Raw genomic sequence first — 16,213 nt, 5'->3', positions numbered from 1 at the left:
TTTGAATTTCCTGTGCTCTCTTGGTGTAGACAGCACCATCCTGGGCAGGGGATATGAGAGCTGGAACAAATAAATATGATTTCAACACCAGCTTATCATCTAAAGATGATTGCAGTGATGATAATATTGATTCAAATGTTGCAAAAATATTTATGCAGACTTCTTCAATTCATTCATCAACAATTCCACTATTGGGTGATGGAACAGATCTTGATATTTCATCCACAGAAATACACCAGCTTTGACAATGTTGACATCAGAAGGTGGCTCAAGAACAGTAGCATCTGACCATATTGAGGAACTAATAAATTTTTCTAAAGGTCTTAGCACCACGAGATATGAGGAGATTCTCACTAATGACTGCTCAAAGAGCTCCTTGGATAGGATGGATTACAAAGTTTGTCAACATTCTGGTACTGAAAAATCTAGCTTAGATAAAATAGAGAAAATCCAAGGTGCCAGCAGTAGCTCAATCAACAAAGCATTTAAACTACTTGGAATGCTGAGTTCTGGTAATGATATATGTACAAAAATTTGAAAGCCCATAGAATGCACAACATTCTGGGCAAACCTAGACTACAATTAAGATTATATAGTTTTACTAATGGGTCTAGTACAAGGAATTTACAGGAGCTAAAAATAGTTAAGTTACAAGTTAGAAAGATTCTTCCTTGAAGAATAAAAAATACTAATTTGCAATTTGTAAATATTTGCATAGTAATTGCAGCTATGTAAGAGTGAAGATATTGTAACATATGACAGAATATATGGGAGCAGAAAAAATAACAGAAATAATAAGTACAGGATAAATAAATAATTGATGAAAACTCAATAAGCAAGTTTTATATGTTAAGACATTGCTATTATGACAGATGTGAAGCCTTGAGAAACTCCTGGCTGACTTAAAATTTTGGGGGGCCTTTATGCACACTGTTCTTTTGCTCAGGTTGGGTCAAACAGTGGGGGACATCAAAGAGGTACATCTGTTTCTTGTATTATGCCTATGAGTTTTGTTACAGCTCTCTCAAAAAAAAAAAAAAAAAATCTGAGAAGGGTTTACATCTGTACTGACAGTCCTGTATAGAGAATAAGTTTAATGTTTTGTGTGCTGAGTAAGTTTAAACTTTTGAAGAGTGGGAAGGGGTGGGGTGTTGTCTAGCACTTGCTTGAGGGTTTATTCACACAGCAGCTTTTTGTTGAGTTACTTTCAGCTTTAGGTGATTTGCTGTAGATCCCCAAACAAATACCATAGATGAGGTAAGGATTGATTCGAGAGCAGAGTAAGCAATGTTTGAGGCACATAAGATATCTTGGAAAGTATTCCCACTGAATATGTACTCTCTGAAGAAGAGAGATGCATAATATATATGTGGACAATATTTGAGGGCCTGGTCCTAAACCTGCACAATACCCTAACAATGTTCTACAGTGAAAGATATGGAAGATGTGCAAAATAATCCAAGTAAAAGACAGGGGTGCTTTAGGCACAATAAGGTAATACTATCAACATCTGTGGGCCCAGACTACTGAACACACTACCAGAAGATATCAGAAATACTGCCAAGACAAGTACTGTATAGAAGTCTTTAAGAGGAAATGTGACCAGTAACACCAAGTGCTAAATCAACTAATCTACATGGGCAATTGGGTTAATAGATTCCAAACAGCAACAGTCTGATTGTCCAGACTGCTGATGCTCTTGGATTTCAGAAACACTGACTCCTGTATGTATCTACAGGTGAAGTAATCACATGCTCAAATGAAAAATCTTGTAATTTAATTAGGAAATTAATAGGTACTTTAACAAAAAAAAATTGCAAAACTGGAAAATAATATCTTGCAATGGAAATAAAGAAAGAGCTAATAACCTGTAAAAATATACAAAGGCAAGACAAATCAAAATGCATCCAAGAATGACACATGAGAAGTGGAATTAAATGAAACAGAAAAGATGTCCGGAAGTTGTTAAATGAGACACATGTGCAACTCTTGGGTATCTTTATAGAGGAAACGTTTCGCCACACAGTGGCTTCATCAGTCCATACAAAGGATAAACTTGAAGAATAGGAGGAGAATGAGGTAATCAGTCCCTCAACCTTGAGTCGATGTGGTCAGTCCATCAATCTTGAATAGAAGATTGATGGACTATTCAAGATTGATGGACTGACCACATCGACTCAAGGTTGAGGGACTGATTACCTCATTCTCCTCCTGTTCTTCAAGTTTATCCTTTATATGGACTGATGAAGCTACTGTGTGGCAAAACGTTTCCTCTATAAAGATACCCAAGAGTTGCACATGTGTCTAATTTAACGTGTCGGTTCTTTGAACCATTCATCTACAATGTCCAGAAGTAGAATAGCAAAGTGCAGGACTAGTAAAGCAGACATAAAAGACAAAAGAAATAACAATCCAGGCAAGCCTGAGATTTTTTGGTTTGAAAGCAAAGTGAAAACAGTGATTAGCAGGAAAAATACCCTAAAGGAAATTTAAAACTAATATAAACATGCTTGCTAATGATGCAAAAATTCTGCACAAAATAATAAAACATCGTAGGGCTCTACACGAAGACCTAGATAAACTGAGTAGATGGAGTGATGGAATTTAACGTGGGTAAGTGCCATAAAACAAATACAAAATTAAGCTGAAAACAGGCTACACAGGGACAAAAAATTTAATGTGCTGAATGAAGAGAGGGACTAGGAAATACTAACTGCAAACAGACTGTTAAGTACATAAAATTGGAAAGGTCTTTGAGACATCCTACAAATGGTTTAGAGCAGAAAAAAAATTAGTTATGAAAAATGAAAATGCCCTTGTTGTCTGATTAAAGACACACAACCACACAAAAAATCACAAAAGGATTTGAATAAATCGGGAAATATTTAAGAAATTGTATGATAAAGTATTGTAATAATGTTTGTAGCATTACCAAGAATGTGTGAGAAAAAAATATAAAAAGATAGGTGATGCACCTAATGAGACATTATCATGGTGTTTTGCTCTCTGGGAGCTTGGTCAAGTCAATACCTTCACAAAATTCCTAGAAAGTAAAATGCTGCCAAACTTCATAAATTATTCTATTTAATGAAATAAGGGGTGATGACATTTACTCCAAAATAGTGATATTCACAGGACCATGTTAATGCCAGTTTGTCTTTTTTGAGGCTAAATTAAAAATTTTAAGGATTAAGAAAGTGGTACAAATGAAATGGTAGAGCTTCTCAAGAGTAAATTTATGTACCTAGAGCTTTAGGGAAAAAAAAGGAAAAGTTACTGTTTGCAGATTGTGAAACAGTGTATGCTTGAGCAAGGATAAGAGCCTTAAGAAAGTGTAGAAACTTGTAGAAGAAAAGTAAAATTTCATTTAGCTGGATGTGTCTGAGTGTAAATACAAAAGCAATAACATGCTTACCATTCAATCATGAGTAACCTGTTGAGACAGTCATCCCCGCAGCCAACTTCACCACGCTCCAGCTCCTCCTTAGTGAGAGAGCAGTCGCACACCATACGTCGCACCTCTTTGCTGCGCTTGCTCTTCTTTCTCTCTCCTATGTACAAGTTTTCTCTGAGGTGCTGGAAGCTCTTCAATCTCTCTTCTACTACTTGCTTGTTCCTTATTTCTCTTTCTCCAAAATCAACCTGCTGTTTCTTTGCAAGTTCTAGGATTTCCTCACTAGTTGGATTTATTTCCTCAACTTTGCTTCCTATAGTATTATCTTTCAGGTCTGGTTCATCACCAGTAATATGGATTTGAGCTTTACTTTCAGTGATAACATTCAGTTTTATTTCATCACACTGAAGATGAACTTCTTCAACCTTACTTCCACTACTGCCTGTTTCGTTCTTTGGCTCAAGATTCTCTTTATTGTCATGAGCTTCTGCCACCAAGCCTACACCTAGATGAATTTTTACATCCTCAATCCGCTCCTTCTTGCTCGAGCTACTGCTGGCACCATGGATTTTCTCTATTTTATCTAAGTTAGATTTCTCAGTACCAGAATGTTGACAAACTTTGGAATCCAGCCTATCCAAGGAGCTCTTTGAGCAGTCATTAGTGAGAATCTCCTCATATCTCGTGGTGCTAAGACCTTTAGAAAAATTTATTAGTTCCTCAATATGGTCAGATGCTACTGTTCTTGAGCCACCTTCTGATGTCAACATTGTCAAAGCTGGTATTTCTGTGGATGAAATATCAAGATCTGTTCCATCACCCAATAGTGGAATTGTTGATGAATCAATTGAAGAAGTTTGCATAAATATTTTTGCAACATTTGAATCAATATTATCATCACTGCAATCATCTTTAGATGATAAGCTGGTGTTGAAATCATATTGTGATATACTAGAATCACTAGTATCTTTCGAAAAACTAATTTTTTTCTCAAATGTTGTTTCATCAGAGCATTTCTCATCTATAGGCTTCTTAACAGTATCTTCATTAGTATTTGGAAAAATTGAATCAGCACCTTTTAAACTTATATTTGGTTCCAAGTTGTCTTTTGAACAATCAGACACAAAATTATCTTCCTTTTTAGAGGTTATAGTAGATTTTTGATTCCTCCTGGGATATGCTTCAGTGGGAAGAGGTATGTCTAAAGTAGGAATCTTAAAACGCACATTTTTGCTTTCTACTTTTGGCACATCCACGTTTGGCACAGCTCGTTTATCTTCTTGACTTTCTTCAGTTTTTCTTCTTTTTCTCAAATCATCATCTGTGACTTCCATTGGCCGTTTTCTCTCCTGAGAATCATCAGAATCCAAGCCTGTGCCATCTGATTCAGCTTTTGAGTCACTTTTTCGTCTTTTCTTCTTTGGAGACTGGAGACCATCAGGCAAAGAACACTGAATGTCCACTCTGACATCACTTTTTTCTATTTCACTACTCTCTCTCTCTCTCTTCCATTTAGTTTTGCTTCCTGAGTCTGTTTCCAAAACTTGCTCTAACCTATCCTTAGACTCATCAGACGAGCTATGCAAATCTTCCTGGGTAAATGGAAATATTTTACTAGATATTTTGGACAATTCACCCCTACTCTTGGTAACACCACTAGGTTCTTTTATCTTACTCTCGTCTTTTAAACTGGTTTCCTTTATATTTGCTTTCCCTGATTTAAAGATTTCCAGTTTACTTTCAGATTCAACAAATTTTTTTGTGTCCATCCCTAGTCCTTTGCTCAATGCACAACCTGAGCTGCGTCCCCTACGTCTGGACGGAGTGGAGCTATCACTGTCTGTAGAGTCAGTACTGTCCTCCTGTAGCAGCCTTTTTCTTCCTCTTGGTGACTTTATATCCTTAATATTTTTTACTTTATCCAATTCTTGTTTGACACTAGAATCTCTTTCTTCCTCTAAAGTGTCAGTCTGAGAGTTGATATAGTGGGTTACATCATCTCTGGACCCTACACTTCCTTTGTGACAATCAATCAACAATGGTTCCACAACTGGCAAAACAGGCAAAATATTTGAGCTAGTTTTGGGTGTGATATGTAAACTACTGTCTTCAAGACAAACATCACCATTTGTTAGGCTATCTGTTTCTTTGCCTTTCCCTGTGCCGTCAACCATTTCTTTGCCTTTGCTGTCCACCATTTCTTTGCCATCAACTGTTACTTTGCTGTCAACAGTTTCTTGGACATCAACTGTTCCTTTAATGTCAACTGATTCTTTGCCCTTGCTTGTGTCATCAACTATTTCTGTGCCATCAGTTGTTTCTTTATCTTTTCCTGTGTCATCAACTCTTTCTTTGCCTTTAACGGTTTCTTCACTGTCAGCATTTTCTTTGATGTCAGGTATATTTTGGCTAGCAGTTATTTCTCTACCATCAACCATTTCTTCACAGCCAGCTATTTTGTTGCATTCAATTGTTTCTTTGCATGCAACTATTTCTTTCCCATCAACTATTTCTTTACCAATAGTTGTTTCTTTGTCACTGATTGTATCTTTGCTGACAATTGTATCCATACCATCAGCTATTGCTTTGAAATCAACCGTTTCTTTGCTGCCAATTGTACCTTTGCATTCAATCCTTTCTCTGTTGTCGGCCATTCTTTTGCAGCCAACTGTTTCTTTGCGGTCAAATGCTTCTTTGCGATCAACTGCTTCTTTGTGATCAACCATTTCTTTGTGATCAACCGCTTCTTTGCGATCAACCGCTTCTTTGCGATCAACTGCTTCTTTGCGATCAACTGTTTCTTTGCAATCAACCGTTTCTTTGCAATCAACTGCTTCTTTGCTGAATACAGTTTCTTTGCTGTCTACAGTTTCTTTGCTATCTACAGTTTCTTTGTTATCTACAGTTTCTTTGCTGTCTACAGTTTCTTTGCTGTCTACAGTTTCTTTGCTGTCTACAGTTTCTTTGCTGTCTACAGCTTCTTTGCTGTCTACAGCTTCTTTGCTGTCTACAGTTTCTTTGCTGTCTCCAGTTTCTTTGCTGTCTCCAGTTTCTTTGCTGTCTCCAGTTTCTTTGCTGTCTCCAGTTTCTTTGCTGTCTCCAGTTTCTTTGCTGTCTCCAGTTTCTTTGCTGTCTACAGTTTCTTTGCTGTCTACAGTTTCTTTGCTGTCTACAGTTTCTTTGCTGTCTACAGTTTCTTTGCTGTCTACAGTTTCTCTGCTGTCTACAGTTTCTCTGCTGTCTACAGTTTCTCTGCTGTCTACAGTTTCTCTGCTGTCTACAGTTTCTCTGCTGTCTACTGTTCCTTTGCTGTCAACTGTTTCTTTGCTGTCAACTGTTTCTTTGCTGTCAACTGTTTCTTTGCTGTCAACTGTTTCTTTACTGTCAACCATTTCTTTGCTGTCAACTGTTTCTTTACTATCAACCATTTCTTTGCTGTCAACTGTTTCTTTGCCGTCAACCGTTTCTTTGCCGTCAACTGTTTCTTTGCTGTCAACCGTTTCTTTGCTGTCAACCGTTTCTTTGCTGTCAACCGTTTCTTTGCTGTCAACCGTTTCTTTGATGTCAACCGTTTCCTTGATGTCAACGGTCTTTTTGCAGTCACCTGTAACACTAGGCTCTTGACCTGACTCAATCTCTTCTCTTTTACAAATATTCTCATCTTTCTGTGGAGAGACTGTGTACCTTTCTTCAGCAAGAGTATCATTATATAAGCACTCACTCACTTCACTGTATCCACTAAGTGTTTCACCACTTAAACATTCACTCTGGACATTTTCTGCAGAGATACTGCTATTTTTTATATTAATACAAGATTCACTATCAACAGTGTTACCTATATCACTTTCACTAAAAGATTTGTCTTTTATATCAATATCACTAAACTTCTGGTCACTTAAAACAGTTTCGCTACTGATTTGGCCTTTCACATGAATCTCAATCTCAATGTCCCTCTGATCAGATTCACTGCTCTTTTGGTTTTCTCTCTCTGGTTCCCAACTATCACTGTCACACTCAGAGCCATCCCTAGCACTTTCACTGGGAGTTTCTCTCTGGACTAATTCCATTGGTTTAGCTTCAGACCTCACATCTTTGCCACACTGATTGAGATCTGACTTTCCCTGATTTTCAGCCTTGATTATGTTACTGCTGATGGCTCTCTCGATATCCTCACCAATCTTTTCCCCTGTGACAGAGCCTGAACTTCCATCCTCACTCGAGATCCCACTTTCACTTGCCTCTCCTTCTTCCTCACTCTTCTTACCTCTTCCTTTTTTTCTACCTCGCTTCTTAATGTCTTTGGTTGGGCTCTCCAACTCGTCCTTCTTTTTACTACTTCTGGTTCTCCTTCCCATCTCGTTAGTTTTCTCACATTCAGCCTGCAATTTACTAACACTAACAGAAGTTTTTTCATTCTCACTTTCACCCTCAAGGCCATTTACTAGAGCTTCTGATTCAGCACTTGGTTCAACAAAGGACACACGTGTTTCACATTTTTCATGCAATTCTTTTGAATCAAATGCAACATCAGAAGTTTTCATATCCTTTTGGTCAGTTTGTGACCGGTTTGCTGATGCAACTAGTTTGCTCCCATCACTCTTGTCATCATCTGGCTCTTCAGACCTTACTTCACTCCCATCTTCACTACTACGACTGTCCTTTCTCCGCCCGACCTTCCTGGGACGACCTGAGGGGGAACCCAAAGGAATAGGTGTCTCAGGCGAAGATAAACCAGTGACAATCTTTTTAAATCGACCATCTAGCTCATCATCGGCAAATCGAGAGTTTGGTTTTCTTGCCCGAGACGATCGTCGTACAGGGGTGTTTGCTTCCCCTGGTTCCCCATTCATCGTGCTTGCCAGGAGTATGCCATTCAACTGACACAGTTGCACTGTGTTGGTCCTCTAGTCACCCTCTGCAACAAGGAAAAAAAATAATTTTTTTTAGACAAAACTAGACTTAATACTGTTGATATGCTACAGTGTACATTCCTATTCAAGAAAGCTGATCCAATGACATTCCTGTAATGAAGAGGCATCATGTGTAGAAAGAGACATTTCTCTCCTTGCCCCTTTATTTTCATTTTAATCATGGGGAAAGTGCCAAATCTTTAGGTATCAATCAATACCTGGGAGACATTCTAGCTCAATCAGAGGAAGGAGAGGCTAAGTCCAGTTCCTTGGATCTTGTATCTACAACATTCAGTGCCAATAAGTAGGCTACAAAAATGAGCCTGGCCCAAGCCTGGGCTCCAGTAGAAAAACTCTTGAAACTCATCAGATATAAAGCGAGATCCAAGTATGAGCATTATTATCATTATTATTACATTTATGAAGGGAGAAAAAGAGTAGGAAATAATGAGCTGCAATCCAAGAAAGTGGAGAACAGGCCCAATTCCCTGGATTATGAGGCCCTCACTGGCATGAACAACCCTCCCTTGAAGAAAGAGAACAGAGGAGGGGGGGGGGCTAGTTTAAGATTATACAAGTAGACAGAGTACTGTAAACATGACCATTTAAACAGATGAATTCCAAATAAAGCAGAGGGGAAAATTATTTACAAAATGTTTATTAAGCTTTTCATACATGTAAAAAAGAGACTGATATGTTCTAAATGTCTACTTCAAATACATCTCGGAATTCCCCAGGCAGGGTAACTGGGTAAAAATAAAACAAGAACATGTGAATAAAGGAGAGACATGCAGGCCTCCTTGAAGGCACTGTTTTAAGAATAGGGAGATTATACCATTGACGCCCAGGGCATCACAAGGGTTAACAGAACTTGGCAGCAAATTACTGATCAACAGAAATGATTAGACAGGAAGAACTGTTGGATCAGACTAGTACATGTAGTATAGTTGCAGAGACGCTAAATTAGCTACACAGTTCGCAAAGCGCTATTTATACTAGATCTGCCAAGGAACCAACTGGCCACCAGATGCTTCTATTCAATGGGAATAATGTGAAAGAATACAATTTTCTTGGCACCTTCAGCAAGTATAACAGAGGGCGACACATACTGAAATTAAGAAAAAAATGGAGCTGAAGGGATAATCAGAAATTTTTCTTAGTAGTATTAGAATGGAAAAAAAAATTGATAGGAACTGTTATAACTAATGGAAATTTAAGAAAGGTATATAATGAACATATTAAGATGGGAAACCATGAGTATAGCTCTGCTCCTGCAACCACAAATAGGGACAATAATTAACCCTTTGACTGTCGCGGCCGTATATATACGTCTTACGAGGTACCGTGTTTGACGTATATATACTCATAAATTCTAGTGGCTTCAAATCAAGCAGGAGAAAGCTGGTAGGCCCACATGTGAGAGAATGGGTCTGTGTGGTCAATGTGCACCATATAAAAAAAATCCTGGAGCACGCAGTGCATAATGAGAAAAAAAAATTCCGACCGTTTTTTTTAATTAAAATGCCGACTTTGTGGTCTATTTTCGTATAGTATTTATTGTTGTATTCTCGTTTTCTTGGTCTCATTTGATAGAATGGAAAACATATTATAGAAATAGAGGTGATTTTGATTGATTTTACTATAAAAAGAACCTAGAAATGGAGCTCAAAGTTGGGGAAATGTTTGATTTTTGCCAATGTTCAAAAGTAAACAAATGATGCCATTGTCCAATAAATGTCCAACTAGCCATTCTAATATGCAGTCATGAATGGGTTGATGTTATTTATACAATTATTACAGTATTGCAGTAGTCTGCATAATAGTAAGTCTTCTATTTTTTGTTTGAATAAAAATTCAAAATAGAAAGCAAGAGTAATATTAGAGGGGCCTGGAGACATGACTGATGAGCAAAGAAAATTTTATTTTAGAGCCAGGAATGTCTGCATTGTTCATTCTGGACCTTATTTTGAAATTGTCATATTTTTTAGTTTTCGTGAAATTGGTCAAATTGCAAATTTCTGACCACATTATTAGGTAGTAGAAATCGGTAAATGGGCAGTTTCTTGTACTCAATCGATAGAAAAAATAGAGTTCTAAAGAAATAGCTATGAGTTTGGGAGACTGGAATAATGGAATTAGCTGAAAATAGGGCTCAAAGTGGGCGAAATCGCCGATTTGTAAACAGCGCTGAGGTCGCTAACTTCGCAAGAGCATAATTCCGTCAGTTTTCCATCAAATTTCGTTTTTTTGGTGTCATTACAATAGGGAAAAGATTCTCTATCATTTCATAAGAAAAATTATTTTTTTTTTTTTAAATTTTGCGACACCAGGAGACACCTCAGGATTGGGGGTTGCGACAGTCAAAGGGTTAAAAACATCTCACTGGAACTATAACCCCTTCACTGTACCATGACTGGATGCAAGAGATTGCAGTAATGACTTCTTGATTTGTTTAGGTTATCCTCAATTACATCACTTGCCACTGACATGTGCCTATACTAATGTTTACAAAGCAACGGAATAAACATTTAATTTTAAAACACTTAACTACCTACCCACATCCATCTTTAGCTCCACTTTCTAATGCTTGCTCAAGTCTTTCACAACACATCGGCTCCCTTACCTTCGTGTATGTTGTAGATATAATATGTCCTTATGAAAGAACATATTGTACTTAAATTTAAACATTCCTATGCATGCATTTGATAACCAGTAACCTAATTTTTAAGTTGAAGGGTTGGTTCACTTTAATTATACTGCTCAGGAGTTTGTTCCATTCATCCAAATTCTTCTGCCAAAGTAGTGCTTTTCTATAGCCTATCTAAATTTAAATTTACCTAACTTGAATCCATTTCTAAAAGTCCTATCTTGGTTAGAGATTCTCATCACTTCATTTATATGTTTATTTATTCCCATATTCTATTAGCATTGTAATCATGTCTCCCATCAAATTCTATAATGTTTTTATCTTTCAGCATAAGCTTTTACCTAACAACTGCTTACGAGATAATCAAACCAGGGAAAGCTGACACATTAAGGAGGGGTTTCAAACTTCCCTTTGTTCCCCTTGACAATGCCACCAGACAAAAGCAATGTCTCCAAGAGTACTGTCCACTCACCATTTAGTAGTAAGTAAGTGATAGGCTTGAGGATTCTAAACTAGGCCACTCACTCAAAGATTAGTTCTTAGACAGAAAGAAGACATCCTTTTGGGTTATTAACTCAACAACACCCAATAAAGCCAAGTAATGTGGTTTAGTCCCAGTGGGGGATCCTCTCCTAGGATGCAATCCACAACATTCAATTAATTCCTATGTGGTACCTATTTACTGTTAGTTGAACATGAGCACTATCATGATTATTATTACACTGATAGGGAGAGCATCTGAGGAATACAAGACAATCAGATCTGATCCAAGGAAGGGGAGGTTAGCTTCATTTCCATGGACCAAGAGCCCTTTACTGGCATCAAGGCACATCCCTTGAAGGGAGAAGTGAACCTGAGTACACCAAGCCATAAATGCAACAGCGATGAAGAAATACTACAGTTTATGTTCAAAAGTAACAGTATGATCATCAGGATCATAAGTTCTGGAAATGAGATGTGCTCTCAACTGCGAGTTAAAAGCATAAACAGACATTGGCAATCTGTCAAACAATCTAGGAGCTACATAAGAAAAGGCTCATTCTGTGAATGATCACTCTATGAGCAATCCACAAAACTGCAATGGTGAATGTAGTCAGTTACTAGTGACAATTCTGAATCATTGCTGTTAATTATAATTTCTCATGTAGGCAGCTGTTTAGAGTAGACAGCCACATATCTCCAGATGTTCTCTTAAAAGATGTAATTCAATGTACACAGTAAACCATAATACAGCATGTATTATCTATCCAGATTTCAGTAAGCTTTGGATAAAGTCTCACAGAGAAGACTGTTAAAGAGAGCAGCAGCACATATTATAAGAGGAAAAATTTGTATGGACTCAGACACACATAAACTGGCAGCAAAGGTTGTATAAACAGGGGTAAGACCACAGTATTGTGCCTTTTTGTTATTTTATCATAATGGAAACCAGTCACTAGCATCATTCTGAATAAAAAAATGACATGAATAAACTAGCTGACAATACAAAATTAGGCTGACAAATGCAGAGGAAGATACCAATGAATTTCTGAATGACTATGACAGGTTAATATCAGGATCTGAAAAAAGAGACAGCTGAAGTTCAGTGTTGAAAAGTGTCAAGTCCTTATATTCGGGAATTAAAATACTGTAATTCTAGCACTTATAAGCTAATATAGAACTCGATCACACAGTGTGTGAAAAGAACTTGGAGGACAGGAAACAAAAATATGAAGTTAAGATGGCAGTACCAAAGACTGTAATATGGCTAACATTGGTTGAATTTACTCTGAAGTATAAGCAAATAAGTCCAAAGGTTATTCCATAGCTCTGCACATCATTAGGAAGGCCTAATTTGGATTATGCCACACAGTTGTTTTGCCTATTCCACAGGATGAATATAAATTCATTAGAGAACATAAAGGAGGATGACAAAATTAATCCACTGTATAAGGAATCTTTCATACAGAGACAAAGAGCGTTGAATCTGCACTCTTAAAAGACCCAGAATGAGCAAAGCTATGATTGAAATATGCAAGTGGAAGACATGTATAAATAAAGAATACAGTCTAAACAGGGTACTAAGAATCTCTGTGAAATAACTTAAAACAATGGATTAAAGTTGTATAAATTTAAATTTGCAAAAAATATAGCAAAATACTGGTTTGGAAAGAGGAGTTTTAGATGAGGGGAACAAATCTGCCAAGTACAGACTAAAGCTAGAACCTTGGGCAGCTTCAAAATAGGTTGGACATGCATACCAGTTTGAAGGGTTGGGTTTAAAAAGGATCTGCCTAGTATGAGCCAAATGACCTACTGCAATGCTCCTGTTCCTATATAATCCCTGGCAACCATAAAGAATTAAACCTCCAATCCTAATACCATCATTCTGTAATATGTTCTTAATTGTCTACACATTTTTTATAATAAAATTCCTATTTATGGGGAAGTGCTAAGCCATACAGTGCCTTTCTCTAATAAAAACTTTTCAGAATAAGTTAGAGTCCCTATCTTGGCCTGTGTATATGTACACAGCATAAATTGAAGTTATTTCCCTTATCCAATGTTATTAAAGACATCTCATCCATATGGACCCCAGGATTTGCTTAATTATAATAATAATAATAATAGTAAGTCTTCATAATTCATCACTAGACCTATAACAATGTGCTTAATGCAAACACTGCATTAACTTAAATCAGCAGTGTGTAAAAATCTGTAAAATAAACTTCAATAAAGCTTATTTAGCTTTATAAGAAATGGATGAAGTTTGATGTACACATTTGGTACCGCTAAACTGAAGTATTCAGAATATTTAAACTCTGTTATATAAAAAAAACTGCAGAGTTTGCAACAAGAGACTGTTGTTAAAATTAAATTGTGCAATATTCCCCAGAAGTGGGAATCAGTTAACTGTGAGTCACTCTCAGTAGAGTAATAAAACCCCTTACAAGAAGGTGGTTAGAATCTTGCAACAAGCTCAACAGGTGAGCACCGACCCCTAGAGGCGCATGAAAGAGGAGGTAGAAGCATGCAAGATGCAACATTGCAGGAGGACGGCCCCTTGCTGGACGAGGACGACCCCCTACATCCTCCATCAAGGGAATACCAGCCTCAATACCCCCTTCCAGATCTCGCCCACTTTACGTGCCTCGTGTGCAGGATGTATGGGTGCTCGTGGGCATCATGTAGAGGTGGTGATATGAGGGTGGGGAGGGCGGCTGTGTGTAGCTGTGCTGGCAAGACTTGCAAATGGTGGGACGTCGACGGCCCCACTCCAACTCCCCGGGTCCGCCGCCTCTGCTACTCTCCTCCTGCGCACTTTTCTACCTCGTCTGCTGCCAACAAACAGTTTCTAGCCGTGGTGGTGCTGGAGACAAGTCCCCGAGTTGATCCCACCTACCCCGCAGCCGCAAATCCTGAGGAAAAATTCAGTGAGACGCGCAAACGATTGTCAATGGCCGAGGCAGACAGGTCGCAGGCACTAACCTGGCAACTATTGCGTTCCTCCACACTTTATACGTTACTCGGCCTCTTTTCCAACTTCTCATTATATTACACATGGTGGTCATACATTCACAAAGACGGCGACGGGCTTACCTGCAACCTAGATGCTTTTACATTATAGAAAAGAGAGTAATTATGTGAGTGTAGGGTGCGCGATGGGTGGCTCTGGCTCCCTGGCTCATCTGTACACATCCAATATGGCGTTCACTCACGTGACCACAACCCCGCCACGTTTAAATAACCTCAAAAATATTCCCACGATGTGTCCATTTGACTTCGCTGATAATTTTCAGTTACCCCTGACTTGCTTAGCCAGTATTGGAGCTCAGTGTGTGGACACATGATATGCTCCCATGACTTTCGACAGTCCGCCTTACAGGAGAGGACTGGGTTGCATAATATATATATATATATATATATATATATATATATATATATATATATATATATATATATATATATATATATATATATATATATATATAAAACTAAAATCTTACATGTTATAATGTAGCAAAAAAATATTTAAGTAATACGTAGCTGTGAACACTCGACATCGTTCACTATAGATGTATATGAAGAAAAAGTTATACAACAATTTAAAAGTTTTCTTATCTCAAAGGACTCCAATGGAAATAAGTCACTCTCTCTCTGACTTTTTTTAAGTTATCCCAGGTTCTCTAATCATATGCTGCTATGTATGATAATCTATGTAATTGTATATGTGTATACCTGAATAAACTTACATCAACTAACTACGTTGCAGTTACCAGAAAAAAAAATATAGAAAATGTCTATACGGAAAAGAATGAAACTCCACTGACTCTTTCTAACATGATAATGGTCCCCTCATGGGAGGTTCCATGACGCTGGTGAGGGGCTCTTGATCTAGGGAATTGAATCTGTGCTCCAGTTCCCTGAATTAAACCTGAATACTTTCCATTCTACCCCCCACATGCGCTGTATAATCCTACGGGTTTAGCGCTCCCCGAGATTATAATAATAATAATAATAATGATAATGGCCACATAAAGAGATGAAAAACCTCCATGGGAAAATAAGACGACCACAGCTATTATTGATTACTTAAATGTTGCAGTAGGTGCCGAGTGGGAGGAGGTGGAGGTGAGTATAGACAAAGACAGTACACGAAGCCTTAAGAATAATATTTGATCTATGTATCCCCATTCCTTCCTCTCTCTCTCTCTCTCTCTCTGTCTCTTCGAGAAAGAGAGATATCTCAGTGTACATACAGAAGCTTGTATCAGTTTAAATCCACTGAGTTAACTTTCGTCTCTATACTAGGTACTCACCTATATGTGGTTGCAGGGGTTGAGTCACAGCTCCTGATCGTGTCAGGTTACGTGCAGCCTTAATGACGCTCGTGTTTACCTGGAGAGAGTTTCGGGGGTCAATGCCCCCGCGGCCCGGTCTGTGACCAGGCCTCCTGGTGGATCAGCGCCTGATCAACCAGGCTGTTGCTGCTGGCTGCACGCAAACCAACGTACGAGCCACAGCCCGGCTGATCAGGAACTGACTTTAGGTGCTTGTCCAGTGCCAGCTTGAAGACTGCCAGGGGTCTGTTGGTAATCCCCCTTATGTGTGCTGGGAGGCAGTTGAACAGTCTCGGGCCCCTGACACTTATTGTATGGTCTCTTAACGTGCTAGTGACACCCCTGCTTTTCATTGGGGGGATGGTGCATCGTCTGCCAAGTCTTTTGCTTTCGTAGTGAGTGATTTTCGTGTGCAAGTTCGGTACTAGTCCCTCTAGGATTT

At 38.3% G+C, this 16,213-nt stretch overlaps 1 protein-coding gene across 4 annotated transcripts in view; it reads right to left on the bottom strand.

The window, feature by feature from the left end:
- Positions 1 to 14,653, bottom strand: part of Set2 (SET domain containing 2) — a 185,053-nt gene extending 170,400 nt beyond the window's left edge. For 3 of the 4 annotated variants that reach the window (XM_053790027.2, XM_053790029.2, XM_053790030.2), the window contains exons 1-3: positions 14,531 to 14,640; positions 14,082 to 14,349; positions 3,416 to 8,309 (exon numbers count right to left, since the gene is read on the bottom strand). In XM_053790027.2, the coding sequence (XP_053646002.2) occupies positions 3,416 to 8,244 (4,829 nt within the window). In that variant the 5' untranslated portion in view covers positions 8,245 to 8,309; positions 14,082 to 14,349; positions 14,531 to 14,640. Of the gene's footprint in view, positions 1 to 3,415; positions 8,310 to 14,081; positions 14,350 to 14,530 lie in introns of all 4 variants that reach the window. The other variant, XM_053790028.2, reaches the window with a different exon arrangement.
- Positions 14,654 to 16,213: the final 1,560 nt, after the last annotated feature.

The sequence above is a fragment of the Cherax quadricarinatus genome, chromosome 58 (genome assembly GCF_038502225.1).
Source record: "Cherax quadricarinatus isolate ZL_2023a chromosome 58, ASM3850222v1, whole genome shotgun sequence".
Classification (NCBI taxonomy): domain Eukaryota; kingdom Metazoa; phylum Arthropoda; class Malacostraca; order Decapoda; family Parastacidae; genus Cherax; species Cherax quadricarinatus.
Note: the sequence above shows the minus strand (reverse complement) of the source record. Positions and strands in the feature narration are given on the sequence as shown.